Consider the following 18998-nt stretch of genomic DNA (forward strand, 5'->3'; position numbering starts at 1 on the left):
TGCGAAAATGATAAAATCAGAAAAGTCTTCAAAATCAAAAGTAAAGAGATGAAGGAAAGTCAAATTGTTTAAAATTTAATGATAAAAAAAGGCAGAAATTCACAGATTTGTCCTTTTATCCAGATCCAGTCCGGACTCCTTCATTATGTCTACTGAGAGAAGTCCACTCTCTGTCAGCACAGCATTGACAGCCGGTATCAAACGGTCGCTGTAACTCAGCAGACGGCCATCGTAAATCAGTTGGTCTGGTGTCAGGTCCGGTTGTCTCGGATTTCTACACAGACAGAAAACAGACATGACGTTCAAATGCAAACTGAACTGACCTTCAACCCCACCTTGAGGCCATTGGTATGAATGCAGGACCTCTGTCCTCTAACGTGAACGTTTCCATTAGAATCATATAATAATGATCGACCTTGTGTGGTACATCCGTGCGATGCTCCTGTCGATCCAGGCGCAGCCCCTCTTTGAGCTCAACACTCCATGGACCGATGGGGAAAACACCACTCGGGGGTTGAAAATGATTTTGAAGTTCCAGTTAAAGGTCTTTGGAATTATGGGCTCTTGATAAAGGTGAGCCAGGACGTTCACTCCAGGTACCAGTGTCCAGCTGCTCTCCTGATGCAGCGTCTGGGAGCCAGGCGGGGTCCGATTGGCCGTGATGGGGAACACGTTATTCTCAAACATGTAACACAGGTCGGCACCATATTTCGTTTCCAGCAGAGGCAACAGCTCCGACCAGCTGGAATCATTGAAATGCAATTCATGAAATAAACGTGTTTTTAAACTTCAACACCAAAAAAGTCCACAACTTCATCTTGGGTTATCAAAGAATTTAAATAATCTGAAAATGCATGACTAAAAGAATATCTACCTGTCGACTGACTGTGGAAGAATAAGCTCATCTATATCGTGCTGGGCCACGTATTTGGAGCGGTACATGTATCTGTACACACAGTCATTGAGAGCAGGGATCTGGCCAAAGTAGTGGAGATCACCTGGACCAGATGCAGGGTCAAAGTCCCGAGATACATTCACAAATCTGGACAGAGACCAAGCGATCACCTCCACAAAACCTGAGGAGACATCAGAACAATCAGAATAAAAGTACACTTTAACATCCAAGACAGCTGTTTTTACGTCTTCTTTTTTTTACATATTTACATTTTTTTGACATTTTAATTTTCACCATGCTCTCAGGGCATTACAGTCTCCATGTTTGAATTTACATTGAAAAATTATCTGTACATGGGGACCTGAAACTGTTTACCAGCACACAATGGATTCACATTGAACAGTGCAGTCATGACTCACCTGACTGATTGTAACGCTACCTCAGACCAGCTGCCACTATCTAAACAACAAAGGGTCATTACATCTTTTTATGAGGGTAAAGTACGTTTTAGATACACATAAAGGGTTCCAGTCATCTAGATGTCATCTGAGCTTGCCTGTGCTACAAAATAAACATATGTTTCAAGTCCACTATACTCCACCTGTCTTTTTGTAGTAGTCCAGTATACGTTGTACTTCAGGACTGTTGCTGGTTCTATAGATGGCCACTCTGTCTACACCCAGTAACTTCAGCATTTCCATGCTCTGGACCAGCTGCAATGGAACACAGGTATTTAGTTGACAGTTTCATGGAAAATCAGAAACAGAAAAATGAGAAAGGGATCAGACAAATTCCTGTAAAATCAATCCAATACTACCTGCAACACGTTGGTGAAGTCAAACATGGTGGAGATGCAGACAACAAAGTTATAATTGAAGGAGTCTTTTGGATTCTGGTTCCAAACTTCCAAAAACTCTTTTTCAGATTCCTCTATGGAACAGAGAGGTTGAACCTTGTGATTCCTGAGAAGTAAAGTGTGTCCCATTCCATACTGTCCAGTAAAATGGGATGGATCACTGAAGTGAATCAAATTCAGTCTCTGGCCAACATTGAATATTGGACAGAATTTCAACGTACCCAACATGTCTCACCCCCCCCCCCCCACCAACACACTGCCTGACATTTCCACCCCTAGACGTCTTCTGCCTCTGCATGACTACAAATCTGCTGAACAGAACCTTCAGTACCTTCAGGGTCGTCTTCAGCCGACGTCACAGCGATATGAGACGGGGTTTCACAGCTTGAGGGGATGGGACACATGATGTCTGCTGTCCCATATTTAAAGCCAAAGTGATCACTGTGGATGTTGTTGAAACCTTCAGAGATGTGTGGTTGCCCCCGACAACAGAAATGGCATCGATAGGCTACTGTCTCGCTCCTCAGCACTACTGCGATAACACGGACCTGGTACCAGAAGACAAAATGTGGGGATGTTGTGAATTAGTCTGATATTGGGGATATTTCTTTATTAGTCCATTTGTCAGGGAGATTTTCTTTGAATATCGTGATTCATTGTGGTTCTGCATGTAATGTACTGAAGTGGAAATGTCCATTTATGCTCCCTCTACTGTATTGTACTATTGCCATAATCTAATCAGCACCACAGGGAGGAAAACTGGGCAAACTGTGAACTCACCTCCCTTTTACCTGTACGGTGCTCCTGATACGCAGACATGAGCACTGTCTTTGTCCCGCTGACCCTCACCTTTTGTCCTTCCAAAGCTGCAGAGTAAAACAACTGAACTGATATGGAAACTTAGAGAAGATGACCTTAAATCATGCTAAGACAGTTGTTGATAGAAGATATATACAAGTATTCAGTCTTTGTATAGATTTCAAACAGAGGTTTTAGGTGGTCAGGATTGAGCACCCCCTGCAGGGCCTGGTGTATGTCAGTAGGTTTAAATTAAAGTGTTGTTATGCATTCAGCAGCCATTAGTTCACCTGGTAGTCCTGGAGTACATTGTGGGGCCACTGCTGGTCGCCCCAGACCCTGAGGGTTATTCACATGGTGGGCTGGTTTGTTGTTCACGGTCCAGAACTGGAACTTCTGATCAAACCTGTACCACAGCAGTTGACTTAAAGGGGTCTTATAATGAAAAACACATTTTCTTCTGGTCTCTATAAATAGATATATAGTGGTCCTTCATATTTCTGCAAAATACTTGAATCTAGAAAAGAAACAGTTCTGTATCAACACAGATTTCAATCAACGGTTGTCCATATCTATGAATATCTATATCTACGAATGTTCGTAAGTCAGACATTTGTATCTCAGGCAACACCTTCCACATCCACCGTAAACTATAGGCCATGCTATGAGTCTCATTAGCATTTAATGGCACAAGCCTGAAACATCGTGTTATTAGTAAAGCTCATTTGAGCGATTTTTAAACAGCTGAAATTCAGGATCACAGTTCAGTTCGTGGCAATACAGTTAGAATACAGTGTAGTTGGATGTCTGACAGCTATGAGACATTGAATAAAAAGAGTATAATATGGGACCTTCAATTCAATTAATTTTTATTTATAATGCCTGATCATAACAAAAAGTTATCTCAAGGCACTTTCCATGTAGAGCAGAGAAAGGCCTGCAGGGTAAAACAGAACCCAAATTGTACCATATGAGTAATACTGTGACAACAGCGGCAAGGAACAACTTTTTTTTTTCTCACAGGCAGAAACCTTGAGCAGAACCCAAGACCCAGTGGGCGCCCATCTGAGAGAAAGAGAGAGATAGAAACAGACAGAAAGGCAGGGAGATAATGACAGAGAGGGAGAGACAAAAGCACAGACAGAAAGTGATAGAGAGACAACGGCATGGAGCAGAAGGAAGAGACAGAAAGACAAGCAAAAGAAAACAATATGCATTTAAAATATATCCAGTGGCTCAGAATATATGGAGGAAGCTGCTGATTAGAGAACTCCTATACAGGAAATAGTAAAACTACAGATGCTAATGCTAGCAGTCATGGCCACATGTTACGTGGCACAATTTTATCTGATATGGAAAAGACGGAGGCAGAGAAAAGACAATATCATGATTCAGAGAATGCCATTTCTTCTTGTGTCTTTATTAATAGAATTTAACTAGATTTACCCACCGGTAGATACAGAGCAGCAGGATGAGAGAGATGCTGGTGAAACACAGGATTAACTTCATCCTAGACATATCACGTCAGTCTTGCTGGTCTCACTCAATGTTTTCCTTTGATTCAGGTGGAGTTCTGGACAGGCAGATCTACGTCACTAGTATAATTTCTTCTCCAATAAAAAGAAGGAAATTAAAATCTATTATAAAAAGAAGCAAAACTACCAGGGGGAGGGTTCAGTCTTTGCCACAAACCCGTCGCTGAAGTGTCTGCCAGCAGAGCTCTTGTGTATCCAAATTAAGCTAGTATTCTCATTATTCAGTCAGCTATGTAGATTGCAGGCCGTACCAGCAGCTACTGCTTAAAGGGATCGAGTGACGCACCTATTTTTCATGTAATTTCCATAAATCAATAAAAGTTTATTTAATTTTTTTTTTTAACCAATGAAGCTTGCTTCAGATGACAGAAGATGAATAAGTAAGACATAGGGCAAATGCAAATCACTTCCTCATCACAGAGACAACACATAAATGACAAACAGCCATCTACGCCCTGACCACATCAAATATTTACTAGATGTACACTAAGTGTACTTACAGGCAGATACTAGTTGGTACAGGCTGAAACAGGAAGAGCAAGACAAGCTAAGAAAACTCTAAGTTCATAAGGCACAAAAAGTGATATAACAGGCTTCTGTCAACTCCAGACAGTTAATGTGGTTAAATTTTTTTTGCACAACTAATCTTTTGTAAACATGCAACTGGTTTTTGGAGACTTCCTCCATTGTTATAAAGATGTGGAAAAATGGGATATCTAGATATCCTATGTTAACATGTGACAGAAAGAGCAAACAGAGCCTTAATGACACCTGGAAAGTCTTCTTTCACTTTTGTACTCTACAAATTTTGTAGAAATTTGATGACATCATCAGATATGCTTTATGACTTTGAATTGCACATACTGAATGTGTGTTTAGGTCTGTCATATCAATTCAATGTTTGCTGAGAAGTTTTTGTGTGGAAGAGAAGGACCCTTCTCTTTGACTCTTATCTGTCCTTTCTGTATATCTTTTAATTGCACTTTAAACTAATTGCACTTTCTGGTTAGATGCCAAACTGCATTTCATTACATTGTACTTGTACATGTGTAATGACAATAAAGTTGAATCTAATCTAATCTAATCTAATCTAATCTAATCTAATCTAATCTAATCTAATCTAATCTAATGTATTCCGTCAATGGGGGGATTCTATCTGAAATATCTATTATTAATCAGTAATTAATCCTATCCCATAATAGTAAATCATTCGCTCAACACTTGGCCTCTCAGCCCTGATGTTCATGGACTTTGCTGTGATTGTGTGTGTGACTGTGCACACGGAGGACCTCCATCAACACGGAGAACAGAATGGTTGTAGTGTGGTGATGGTGACTCTTATATGATGTCCTGTGATAGAAGTCCACTCTCTGTCAGCACAGCATTGACAGCCGGTGTCAAACGGTCGCTGTAACTCAGCAGACGGCCATCGTAAATCAGTTGGTCTGGTGTCAGGTCCAGTTGTCTCGGATTTCTACACAGACAGAAAACAGACATGACATTCAAATGCAAACTGAACTGACCTTTAACCCCACCTTGAGGCCATTGGTATGAATGCAGGACCTCTGTCCTCTAACGTGAACGTTTCCATTAGAATCATATAATAATGATCGACCTTGTGTGGTACATCCGTGCGATGCTCCTGTCGATCCAGGCGCAGCCCCTCTTTGAGCTCAACACTCCATGGACCGATGGGGAAAACACCTCTCGGGGGTTGAAAATGATTTTGAAGTTCCAGTTAAAGGTCTTTGGAATTATGGGCTCTTGATAAAGGTGAGCCAGGACGTTCACTCCAGGTACCAGTGTCCAGCTGCTCTCCTGATGCAGCGTCTGGGAGCCAGGCGGGGTCCGATTGGCCGTGATGGGGAACACGTTATTCTCAAACATGTAACACAGGTCGGCACCATATTTTGTTTCCAGCAGAGGCAACAGCTCCGACCAGCTGGAATCATTAAAATACAATTCATGAAATAAACGTGTTTTTAAGCCTCAACAAAAAAGTTACCCTTGAGAAATCCAGTAATTATCCATAAATTTACTTAATCTTGGATTGACAAAGCTTTGAATAATCTAAAAATGCTTGATTAAAATAACGTCTACCTGTCGACTGCCTGTGGAAGAATAAGCTCATCTATATCGTTCTGGGCCACGTATTTGGAGCGGTACATGTATCTGTACACACAGTCATTGAGAGCAGGGATCTGGCCAAAGTAGTGGAGATCACCTGGACCAGATGCAGGGTCAAAGTCCCGAGATACATTCACAAATCTGGACAGAGACCAAGGGATCACCTCCACAAAACCTGAGGAGACATCAGAACAATCAGAATAGAAGGACATGTTAGCAGCCAAGAGGGTTCCTTTTTACATTTTCATTTTCACCGTGTTCTCATAGCATCATAGCCTCTATGCTTGAATGTACATTGAAACATTACCTGTACATGGGGACCTGAAACTGTTTAGCAGCGCTCAATGGATTCACGTTGAACAGTGCAGTCATGAATCACCTGCCCGATTGTAACGCTACCTCAGACCAGCTGCCACTATCTAAACAACAAAGGGTCATTACATCTTTTTATGAGGGTACGTTTCAGTACGTTTTAGATCCACATTAAGGGTTGGCTCCTTTATTTTTAATATGGTTCCAGTCATCTAGATGTCCTCTTAGTGTTAGCTTGTCTGTACTATGCAAACTTTTAATGGGACTCTACACTTCTAGTGCTTTCATACAAATAGAAAATAAGCATATAATATATACTTAACACAAAAGTAAGGACATTTCTGTTTGGTTATTTCTTTGTTGTAAGGAAGCTTATTGGAAATAAATCTTATATCATTGGAAAACCTGTTATTTCTCTTTTAAATTGTACCACACTTGTAAGGAATATGCATTTGTGGGGTGACCAGAAGAGCTAAGTATCTGGGTTGCCCCCAAGAAAAATACGATAAACTGCTTGTCCTGCCATTGACTCCTGTTTGGTGGATTGGATTGGATTGGATTGGAAACAAGACATGTTGACAATGTAACAGTTGATTCATTTAACAAACAGGAGCACGTACACAGCCACAACAGCCTGGTCTCTCCTTATCATGCTGGTCACCAGCCTGGTCATACAAAGCTGTGGGATGGCACCCTATTCTTCAACCAGCACGTGTTACAAGTGGGTCAACATGGTTGTGTCCATCACCCTGGCACAAACCGCACGACCAAGATGATCTCTCCACTCCCAAAAATTGGAGACACTCTCCGATAAACCTCGCTGTGTGGTTGTCATCTTGGAGGATGGAGTCTGTTCCCAGACTGTGGAGATATGGAATCGTCACTAGTTGCAGAATCTCATCTTTATGTCTCTACATTGAGATTACCTCCAATGACAACAAGCATTGTTTTTCCAGTGAGTGAGACGCCACCCAACACCACCACACTGCCCCCATAAAAAGATGTTTCTCTGTCAGCTCAGTAATCAACATGGCATTCTCCACATCTTCTGCACACTTCAATCCAACAATCCAACAGCCAAAGACAGAATCTGGGCTCATCATTGAACGTTCCTCCACATGTCCAGGTTCCAGTGCAGGTGTGGTCGCCACCAGCACAAACGGTCTATGGCAGACCTCCAGGCAGCCCAATGAGACCAATGATTGACTGTTGGCAGTCTGCTCAGGATTGTTTGGGCAGTAACATTTTTTTCCCATTTTTCATGGGCACAACCCAGATACTTATCTCTGCTGCTCTCCCCACAAATGTATATTTCTTATAAGTGTGGCACCATATTAAAGGGGATTATACAGGCTTTCCAACGATATAAGATTTACTTCCAGGAAGCATTGTTACAACAAATAGATAATCTCCAAAGATAAATTTCCTTATTTTTGTGTTACGCTTATTTAATCTCCACTATACTCCACCTGTCTTTTTGTAGTAGTCCAGTATACGTTGTACTTCAGGACTGTTGCTGGTTCTATAGATGGCCACTCTGTCTACATCCAGTAACTTTAGCATTTCCATGCTCTGGACCAGCTGCAATGGAACACAGGTATTTAGTTGACAGTTTCATGGAAAATTAGAAATACAAAAATCTGAATGTGATCAGACAATTTCTATAATATCAATCCAATACTACCTGCAATACATTGGTGAAGTCAAACATGGTGGAGACGCAGACAACAAAGTTATAATTGAAGGAGTCTTTTGGATTCTGGTTCCAAACTTCCAAAAACTCTTTTTCAGATTCCTCTATGGAACAGAGAGGTTGAACCTTGTGATTCCTGAGAAGTAAAGTGTGTCCCATTCCATACTGTCCAGTAAAATGGGATGGATCACTGAAGTGAATCAAATTCAGTCTCTGGCCAACATTGAATATTGGACAGAATTTCAACGTACCCAACATGTCTCACCCCCCCCCCCCCCCCCACCAACACACTGCCTGACATTTCCACCCCTAGACGTCTTCTGCCTCTGCATGACTACAAATCTGCTGAACAGAACCTTCAGTACCTTCAGGGTCGTCTTCAGCCGACGTCACAGCGATATGAGACGGGGTTTCACAGCTTGAGGGGATGGGACACATGATGTCTGCTGTCCCATATTTAAAGCCAAAGTGATCACTGTGGATGTTGTTGAAACCTTCAGAGATGTGTGGTTGCCCCCGACAACAGAAATGGCATCGATAGGCTACTGTCTCGCTCCTCAGCACTACTGCGATAACACGGACCTGGTACCAGAAGACAAAAACAAAAGACCTTTTGAGATTTTTAAAATTATTATTACTAGGGATAAGCGAGTACACCACTATCTGTATCTGTTCAACCATCTAAATTATCTGTATGAGTATCTGTGCTCGGAATGGGCGTGGCTGAAACCGGAAGTGGGTGTGGTTTGACCGGAAATGAGTGGGGCTTAAATCTTTACATTATTTCAAGTCTGAAATTGATGTGGTTTGATCAGAGGTTGCTATATTTATTGTTTATTTTACAACTATTTACAGAACAGCCTGAAAATTGAGATTCAAACCAATGTTTTTGATCACAAAAGTAAAAGAACTATTTACAGAACATGTTTTTTATAAACTAAGAACATGAATATTCTTCAGTGTTTGAGTGAATATTTACATAACAACCTCAGAATTCAGATTCAACGCCTTTGATCGCAATAGTAAAGCAACAATTTTTTATGATGTTTTTATGATGTTTTTTAAGAACTCAGAACATGAAGTTCATTAATGAATACAACGCAATGCAATAGGAAATTATGAACTACAGAGTGTGCATGAACAAGAACTCAAACTCAACACAACTTTCTAATTTTTTTTCTTTGTAATTTTTTTTTTTATTTGTATGATCAAACTGTTTTCCATCAATCATTCATTTATTTTTACAACCTAATGGTCTTGCAATTTTTTTTCGCACAAAGTTAAACAATGTTGATTAAGGTGTGTGTGCGTGCGTTTGTGTGTGTGTATGTTTGTGCATGTGTGTGTGCACGCTATATAACAGTTAAAATATCTATGCCAGTGGTTCTTAACCTGGGTTCGATCGAACCCCAGCGGTTTGGTGAGTCGGTCTCAGGGTTCGGCGGAAATGGAGGTTGAGACAAGACATCCAACACAATGTGTCGGCTGTTTTTGCCAAACATACACGAATCACTGTGTACGTGTGACACATCGTGTCAATTCGTGATGACACGCCCCTGTTAGCCATCACTGGCTGCAGGTGATCACGATACATCGATTAGCCTACCTGTGCTACATGGGATTTTGGGCACTCAGTAGTCTATTTATGCCTGTCATGATGGTCCGTCATCTGATTGCTTTCTTATTATTTTAATTTATAGTAACTATGTTGAGCAAAAAAAGAAAATGGTCAGACGAATATGTGCAACGTGAATTTACATGTACTGTATAACTGAACGTGATGGGAGTCAGCGTTCTGCATGATTTGTAAAGTCAAGTTGAGCAACTCTAGTCTGGCACTGGCAAAAATAAAGGAACATTTCCTTAAGCTGCATGGAAAACAAAAGAAACAGACTTTGCTGTGAAAATGACATCAGAGTAGCACTTGCCAAGGTGAAGCCATGCATATCTGAACTGGTCTCTCAATAACAACAGCAGTAGTCACACTGATTTGCAGGCAGGTAATTCCATGTGAGTCATGAACTGTCTTGGTTTTGTTCTTTGAAAAAGGTGACATTAATGACACATTAGTGACACTGATCTATGCAGTATATAAATCATTAATTTGAACTGAAATTAAGAGCAAGCAGGTAAAAAAAACAAAACGACAGGAGTGGAGGCGGTGACCAATGCGACATGAGCAGTTTTCAGCTGTCTGGTCAAATGCACCGCATACATGCAACAAAGCATAACAAGAAAGAAGTGCACCAAGTAACCTTAAATAGAGCGAAATAGAGGAATGCTGAAGAAAAATTAAGGAAAGCAACGTGAGGTACGGTGAAGCCACACACAGAGAGATCAGTCAATGTCTGTGTGTGTGTGTGTGTGTGTGTGTGTGTGTGTGTGCGTGTGTATGTGTGTGTGTGTATGAGAGTGGGGCAGCAACAGCTCTGACTGCAGTGATGTCTGAAGTGTCTTTGTAGCGAGGGGCGGGCGCTGTGTGTGACTTGCCAATCACAGAGCGTGAAGATGGTCAGTTCTGAGGATTTTCCTTCAGCTATGCCAGCTGGGATAGGGTCCAGCTCCCCGTGACCTGCGCAAGCGGTTGAAGCGCTCAGAATGAATGAATGAATGAATGAATGAATGAATGAATGAATGAATGAATGAATGAATGAATGAATGAATGAATGAATGAATGAAGGAGCACAAGTATTGACGAGTTTTACTCGTATCATGCTCATACTTGTCAAAAATGCGTTATTCGTACCAGATGCTCGTCTGAAACCAGTACCCGGCTCAACCCTAATTATTACTGTTTCTATTGTAGTTGTTTTTTAATCTAAAATCTCTATAGTTTGAGGAGTTGTGTGAATTAGTCTGAGATTGATTGACCATTAATATTTCTGCCAAGTCAGTTCGTCACAGACATTTAATCTTCCTTGTGGTTCTGCATTCGGTTTATTTCCTGTGTCATTCTCACTGTTCATTTTGTCATGACATGCTTTTTCTTTACACCTACTTTGTCCTCACGTGTTTATAATTATTCTGTATGAGCAGACGTGCACATGCATAGCTAGAATATATTACACTATTTCACATGCTAATATTAGTGTTAGAAGAAGAGCTAATAGGGGGGGTTGGAGGGTTGATGCTAAATCCACTGATCAAACTCTGTTCCTTCCTCTTCCTGGTGGGACACATCAACCTTTGGACTATTCTGTATGAAAAGTGCTTTGTAATAATTAACTAGCTGAAATATAGCTCTATTGTTTGCAGTGAGGGCTTTAGAAATTGAGTACTCTTGAGTCCAGAGCCAATGTTCTTCCTTTCTATATCTATACGGCAATCATCCATCCATTTTCGTGTAGATGATATGACTTGTAAATGATATAATTTTCTCCGCTTCTTCCACTTTACGAGTGAGGGGTGTTTTTGGAGGTGGGAGGAAGTCAGAATCCGGAGAGAACCCACGCAGACACGCGGAGAACACGCACACTGCACAGAGTGGGATGCAAACCCAGAACAGCCTAGCTGTGCGGTGACAACGCTACCCACCGTGCCAACTCGGTGTGAATACAGTAGTTTTAAATTTTATTTCACTGTATCTATTTTATGAAAATTTATCCATAATGATGACTTTGACTGAAATGTAATTTTATATTACATTTCAGTCAAAATCTGGACATTTAACCAGTTTCCAGAATCAATTATAATGTACATTTTAGCAAAGCAAGGATCCTGGAGACTTTGAACTCACCTCCCTTTTACCTGTACGGTGCTCCTGATACGCCGACATCAGCACCGTCTTTGTCCCCTTCACACTCACCATTTGTCCTTTCAAAACTGCAGAGTAAAACAACTGAACTGATTTGGAAACTTAGAGAAGATGGGCTTAAAACTCTTTAAGATGGATGTTGATTCATAGAATTACACTCGTGCTCAGTCTCTGTACAGTTTTTAAACAGAGATTTTAAGTGATCAGGTTTGAGCCTCCGCTGTAGGGTCCTGATGTATGTTAGTAGGTTTAAATTAAAGTGTTGTGACATTTTAGCTCACCTGGTTGTCCTGGAGCACATTGTGAGGCCACTGCTGGTCGCTCCGAACCCTGAGGGTTATTCACATGGGCGGTTGTTTTGTTGTTTAGGGTCCAGAACGGGAACTTCTGATCAAACCTGCACCACAGTAGATGATTTAACAGACATCAACATGTTATTTGGCACAAAGATTTAAACTTTGATTTAGTGATTTATTACCGAGCATTGACTCCTGCCTGTGTTAATGTTTAATCTCTCATTTTTAATTTCGGGAAGTCAAACAAAAGCGACTCAAAAATTATTAGAAATCATTGTTTTCATCCAGTTGTTGCCCCAGACAACAGTTTAATTTATTACCAAAGTTCAGTTTAAAATAAAAATCTCTTTCTCTGCATCTACTACTCATGGTGAGCCATATTTATATATATTTGAATAACATCTGTAATTCCACCCACCGGTAGGTCAAGGTCAGCAGGGTGAGAGAGAGGACGGCGATACAGACGAAGAATACGGACTTCAACTTCAACATGTTGCCTCTGGTTCACAGTTGTCAGCTCACATTTCTCTGATCCAGGAGGTGAATCTGGATGAGCAGAGAGTTTTCATGTTCCCTCCATGTCTGACTGGAGAAAAAAACAAGCATCTTCGGGACAATAGATTATATTGGTCTATTGTGGCAGCAGGCTCGGGTCACAGCAGCTGCTCTTGACTCTTATAATTTTGTATAATTATGTAAATAAAGCTTCTGCTTCTCCTTATTCTTCGTTTAGAAGAGGATGAAGCAACAAAGGCACAGTGCAAATCTACTCCAAAACCAAGTAGTGATGTTTTTTTCATGTTTTCTTGGAACTGTCCCTGTTTTCGTAAAAATCACAAATATCTCATTTCTAGACATGACTAATTAATTATTTCAGCTTTGCTTCTGAGAAATCTTGTGTCCATTGTCAGCAGGCTTTGTAAGAGAGAAGTCAACAGGAGTGTGGACAGGGCTATAAAGAAAATCTTTAATTATTATTCTTACAGCTATTACAGCTATACTCAGAGAAGCTAATAGTTTGCTACCAAATCTGTGCGAATTTTTTTCACTTAATGCTGTTTCTTTTTGTTTACACACTGCTCAAATATTCAAATGAAATCATCTGATTTAAAGGGGAGCTACAAGTATAAAGGTAGAGCTTTCTTTAACTCTAGTTTTTAGGGAATCCTGATTAATAAATCAAACGTTTGAAGGAAAATATAATCAAATATATTCTCAGGTGTAATAAAAAGTTATTTTTTCCATGAAAATATGTTGTCTATGTAGTAGCTAAGTACCCACAAAGCTGATCCCAGGTGCACACAGTTAATAGTATATTATATCAAATATATAATACTAATTACAAATGTGACAAAGTCGGCCAGAACTGGATTACGCACAGGATATAAAATGAGTACTCGGGCAGGGCAGCGGAATTAGGACTGGACCGGGTCTTACAAAGGGAACTCACCACCGTCACCGTTGTCCCGGCGCACCTTACCCATAGAACGGATAAGAAGACGAATAAAACATACTTACAGTGCTCAGCAGATCCGGTGTGGATGCAAGAAAACGTGAGAAAATTATCAAAAGAAATCCAAATGAAGAAATGCAGACAAATAATTTAACACAGATATAAGGGAATACAAATAAAGGCTCTAATCCACATCAAATCAACCATTACTAGTCTCACCCCATTCACGATGGGTGAGTCAGCAATCAATGCACACGAACCCAACCCGAACAGGAAGAACAGAATAACTGAGCAGAAAGCCGGAGCAGCAGCGGGGAATCCAGGGAGGAGCGGCGGATAGCGGGTCAACCAATTATCCAGAGCCGCTACAAGCAGGAGCGCAGTGTGTTGTTACTCAGTGATTTCATTAAATCAAATCAATTAACAAAAAGAATCAAATACTTTCCTTCCTCCGGGAACAGTCACAGCAAAGAAACCCCGGGTTTGAGCCTCGACGCACAAAAGGCAAGATTACGCACAACACTTTCTAGTTGGGAGGGTGGCGCAGTGGGTATACCGTTGTAGCCCACAGCAAGAGTTTAACTCCATGTGCGGAGTATATCTGGCCTTTCACCCCTACACCTGGAAATAATAATAATAATCTTTTATTGTCCCACAGTGGGGAAATTTATGCGATCGTGGCAGCGGGGTGGTCATACTTTAATATGCATAAATACTAACATATGCAACATATGAAATATACATATTCACATATTGTAAACATGTTGACATACATCATATTATCAGAAGGACGGCAGAAGTGCAGATTACACTGATCATCCAGATTTGAGAATGTTTTCTTCTTTCAGTTCTTTGAGGTCTGAGTGGTCTGCTGGGAGGATGTGTGGCATGTTTTTCATGTAGTTCATGAAAAAAGAGTGACGAAATGATCTTTGTGAGTTTGTTGGAAGTCTCAGATGAGATGGTCTTTCAGCAGGAAGGTCAAATTCACGGGCGGCGTCTCGCCATAAGTGACTAACAGTAGGGATGAAGACGTCTTTATTAGGAGTGTCATCTCCAACGTGGGCGGGATAGGTGAACACACCTGGAGCTCACAGTCTGCGGTAGAAGGCACTGCTCGTTTTAAAGTGAAGTTGTGAAACGTATTCAGCTGCAAAGCGTGTTGGTCATTTAAACCAGGTGATATCAATGCAGAAGCATAACATTAAACAGGTGGATGGAGCCGGTGGACGGGGATGGAGGCGAACATGCATGTCCGACATTCGACTGCAGGGGGAGACGTGGGACGTTGTTGTTTTAAATTTTGTATACTGTTTTTGAGCACACCCTAGTAATTCAATCAAACGCATGCATATACAGTATATACAGTCAGGTCCATAAATATTAGGACATCAACACTGTTTTCATCCTTTTGGCGCTGTACACCCCAATGGATTTGAAATGACACATAACAAGATGTGCTTTAAGTGAAGACTTCCAGCTGTAATTTGAGGGCATTTGCATCCAACTGTGTAGGAATTAAAACAGTGTCTACATGTGCCCCCCACTTTTTAAGGGACCAAAAGTAATTGGACAAACTAATCAATCAAAAATGAATCTCACTATTAATATTTGGTTACTAATCCTTTTGCAGCCAATGGCAGCCTGAAGTCTGGAAGGCTGTAGTAGAAACTGTAGTAATTCCTACACCGTTCACCTGATTTGGATGTAAATACCCTCAAATTAAAGCTGAAAGTCTGCAGTTAAAGCACGTCTTATTTGTGTCATTTCAAATCCAATGTGGTGGTGTACAGGGCCAAAAAGATGAAAATAGTGTTGATGTCCCAATATTTATGGACCTGACTGTATATATTAGTGTGTACCGGCCCCTGTAATACACACACAAGGAGTGGTAGACAGCTCCTTCTTGGTGCCCCCCAAAAAAGCATCTTGTAAAGGGGGATGGAACCTTACTCAAGGGCACCTCGGCAGTTCTCGGGAGGTGAGCTGACAACTTCCACTGTCAGCTCACACTCCAGGTGACTGGGGGGGAGCAGGAATCGAACCGCCGATCGCTCTACCGATCCACAGCCGTCCATTTCACACTAAAGGGACGGCTACTTGGAGAATGTGATGTGTAACGAGATCTTCTTGTCATGTGAATGTGTGTTTGTGTGTGTGTGTGTTTGTGTGTGTGTGTGTGTGTGTGTGTGTGTGTGTGTGTGTGTGTGTGTGTGTGTGTGTGTGTGTGTGTGTGCATATGTGTGTGCATGCGTGTTAGTGTGTCGAAGGTGAGTTGTTAGCGTTAACTCCCGTTGCAGGCTCCGTTTCAAATCAGTGTGTCTATTCAGTTAATCATCTTAGTTATACCTAATTTGATATTTCCAATCTCATTAATCCTCATTTTCTCATAAAACAAGGAGCAGAGTGAGGGAAAGAGCTTCATCAAAATGAAATTATTATTAAACTGTTATTTAAATATATTAATATACAGTATATATATATATATATATAGATATATACACTGTATATACTGTATATATACAGTGTGTGTGTGTATGTGTGTGTATACATATATATATATATATATATATATATATATATATATATATATATATATATATATATACACACATATATATATACTGTTAACCCATAAGTAGCTACGTTCTTTTTCTGCCCACTGTGATGAGAAACGCTTGACAATTGGTGGACTTCATGCCTAAGGGTTTTTTTTTTGTATGTGCCTTTCTAAAAAAGCTGTTCCACAAGATTCCTCATCTTTGTTGCAGCTAACTTGAATTCAGTGTTTGCATGTGTGTGTGTGTCCTGGGATTCTTGAAAACTGCTAGTGTTTCCTGATATTTTTGAGTCAATGCAGAGACGAAACACCTAAAGAAAAGGTAAATCCCTCATTCATCATTAACCAGGAAACCTATGTGAGCTGAGGCGACATGTTGATGAAGTGCCTCAAGAGCAGATTCAGATTCTTGGTGTTCATCCCCATGTTCTCTATGTTTTTGATGGTCTGGATCTACAGGTGGGTGAATTTACTAGCTTGATCTGTTTCAGTGTGAAGATGATTCTCATATCTCAACTTTCTTCTCATTATTATTATTAGTATTAGTATTATTATTACTTTTGTTATTATTATGGTTGGTGTTGGTATTGTTATTGGTGTTGGTGGTGTGGTTGGTACACAAATAAACATATTATTACTGTGTTTTTATAAATATACATCTTATTTTTACATTAAAATATCTGATTATTTTTCACAAAGTTTTTTTCTGTTCTCATTTTCATTTCTTACTTCTTATACATCGCCTGTGAAGAGGTGCCTTTAAAAGATGAATCATTTTTAATTTACTACATTGAGCTTTTCCTACACGATAAGATGAGATAAACAATTAATAAAAATAAATAACTAATAGAAGTGTCTTTCTTCAATGAAAGTGGGAAATCCTTAGCTTTTTGGTTTTTTTAGCCTGTTGCTAATGCACTGGCAGGAGAGGAATGTCTGTCACCCTTATTGTGTTCAAGCTGGAAGCTGTGACTGTTCTCTCAGTGCTGATCCATAGATGTACAGAGATGTTCCTTTTTTTGATACCTGACAATAGCATGCGTGCACATGTTCCACATTTTGTTCCTTCTTCTGGCAACATTTTCCTTTCTTTCTAAAATTATATGTTAATCATGAGTTGTCATGTGGATGCACAGGTCTAACAGGGCTTTCCAGTTCTGGACCCCGTACTCTAAGATAACCAACAACCAGAGTGAGCCTCAGGACCCAGTTCAACCAGCAGCGCCTCGGGGGCATTTTCCCACAAATATAGGTGATCTACTCATGAAGTCACATGACTAACTTTCACACAGAATGTATTTTACTGTCTAACGTTAGTCATCAGGAAAGCTTTCTTCTTAGCTCATATTTTCTATTTTCATTTCTAAGCTTCTTTTTCTACTTATATGCCCATATACTGTATGTGTATATATATAAATGTGTATATACACAAACATACACTGACGGACATAAATTAAAGCTGTTGTAGTAAAATAAACGTTGTGATATATTAATGGTCCTTTTGTTGAATAATTAAAATAGACATTCAACACATTTTCTTCAGTAAATATGTGTTTAATACCTCATAATGCTTTTTATCTATTTAACACGTTTCATAATGTTCTTCCCTGAACATTTGGGTGTGACCACACCAGTAATCCGCCACCATCCATAATAATAACACCTGAAATTACACCCAGTAGTGCCCTGACCTGTAAAATGATGAGTAAAAATGAAACTAAAAACAAAATTGTCCTTTGAATTCTCAGGAGCTCACCTGCATAGAGGAAGTTAAAAAAAATCTCTTTAGTCATCTTATACCTTATACATTTTTTTATTGTGGCCTATAAGATGGGATTCATCCTTGGTTGGTCAGTTACGTTCTTGCTCGGTTGTTTTGTCAATGTGTCCAGCTAACCCAGCCACCAGAAAACGCTTCACAGAATGCTCAAATGTTATAAATTAAATGTGCTGTTATTTTTAGTTTATGAAACAGTGTTGTGCCAGATCTGACATCTTTTTATTTCCTTGTAAACACTCTGAATGTGTATGTTGTAGATAATCATATTTGTTTTTACCAAATATATGAAGCTGTTGGGACGGCGAATGCAGAAATTGTTAGTCATGGTTACATATATATGGTTATATATAATATTATTATATATATATTATTATATATATATATAGATAGATATATAGATAGATAGATAGATAGATAGATAGATAGATAGATAGATAGATAGATAGATAGATAGATAGATAGATAGATAGATAGATAGATATAAATATATATATATATATATATATATATATATATATATATATATATATATATATATATATATATATATATATATATATATATATATATATATATATATATATATATAGACACACACACAAACGAATATTCACAGGTAATGAATGTGGGTTTGTGGGATGGGAAAGCCTTTTTGCATTTTAGACCCATCAGCTTGTTGATTGATTATTATTCACTGAAGCATTAACTGTCCATGTTGCTGTAAGTCTATTGAGCGGATGAGGTCTATAAAAGCATATTATAGTAGTATGTTGAGCAACTTTGAACCAATGTGAGACAAACATTCATGCTTGGTAGCTTTGAATGGAAATGTTGTTTTATGCTTCATTCTATAGGGGCTTTTCTTTTCTCTCGGTGACTTGCGCTGTTGTCTGCAGACACTTACTTAACAAAGCTGACCTATACCCTAAGCCTCACACA

General features: G+C 39.7%; 2 protein-coding genes across 4 annotated transcripts; both read right to left on the reverse strand.

The window, feature by feature from the left end:
- Nucleotides 1–98: 98 nt before the first annotated feature.
- Nucleotides 99–4085, reverse strand: si:zfos-464b6.2 (uncharacterized). Its single transcript, XM_068317627.1, has 9 exons — nt 4000–4085; nt 2840–2955; nt 2532–2617; nt 2083–2299; nt 1713–1825; nt 1497–1608; nt 875–1076; nt 416–742; nt 99–274 (listed from the first exon to the last, which is right to left on the reverse strand). Exons 1-9 carry the CDS (start codon nt 4065–4067, stop codon nt 100–102), a joined length of 1416 nt encoding a protein of 471 aa, XP_068173728.1. The 5' UTR covers nt 4068–4085; the 3' UTR covers nt 99.
- Nucleotides 3402–14195, reverse strand: LOC137596856 (uncharacterized). Of its 3 annotated transcripts, none has more exons than XM_068317629.1 (10): nt 13939–14195; nt 12685–12812; nt 12252–12367; nt 11953–12038; nt 8582–8798; nt 8208–8320; nt 7993–8104; nt 6185–6386; nt 5700–6026; nt 3402–5558 (listed from the first exon to the last, which is right to left on the reverse strand). In XM_068317629.1, the coding sequence occupies exons 2-10, from the start codon at nt 12756–12758 to the stop codon at nt 5423–5425; spliced, it is 1383 nt and encodes a 460-aa protein (XP_068173730.1). In that variant the 5' UTR covers nt 12759–12812; nt 13939–14195; the 3' UTR covers nt 3402–5422. The 3 variants fall into 3 exon arrangements, with proteins under 3 accessions (XP_068173730.1, XP_068173731.1, XP_068173729.1); XM_068317630.1 differs by having other exon boundaries at nt 11953–12029; nt 13785–14195; XM_068317628.1 differs by having other exon boundaries at nt 13785–14195.
- Between the last annotated feature and the right edge of the window lie 4803 nt (nt 14196–18998).

Source organism: Antennarius striatus, chromosome 6, assembly GCF_040054535.1.
Source record: "Antennarius striatus isolate MH-2024 chromosome 6, ASM4005453v1, whole genome shotgun sequence".
Taxonomy (NCBI): domain Eukaryota; kingdom Metazoa; phylum Chordata; class Actinopteri; order Lophiiformes; family Antennariidae; genus Antennarius; species Antennarius striatus.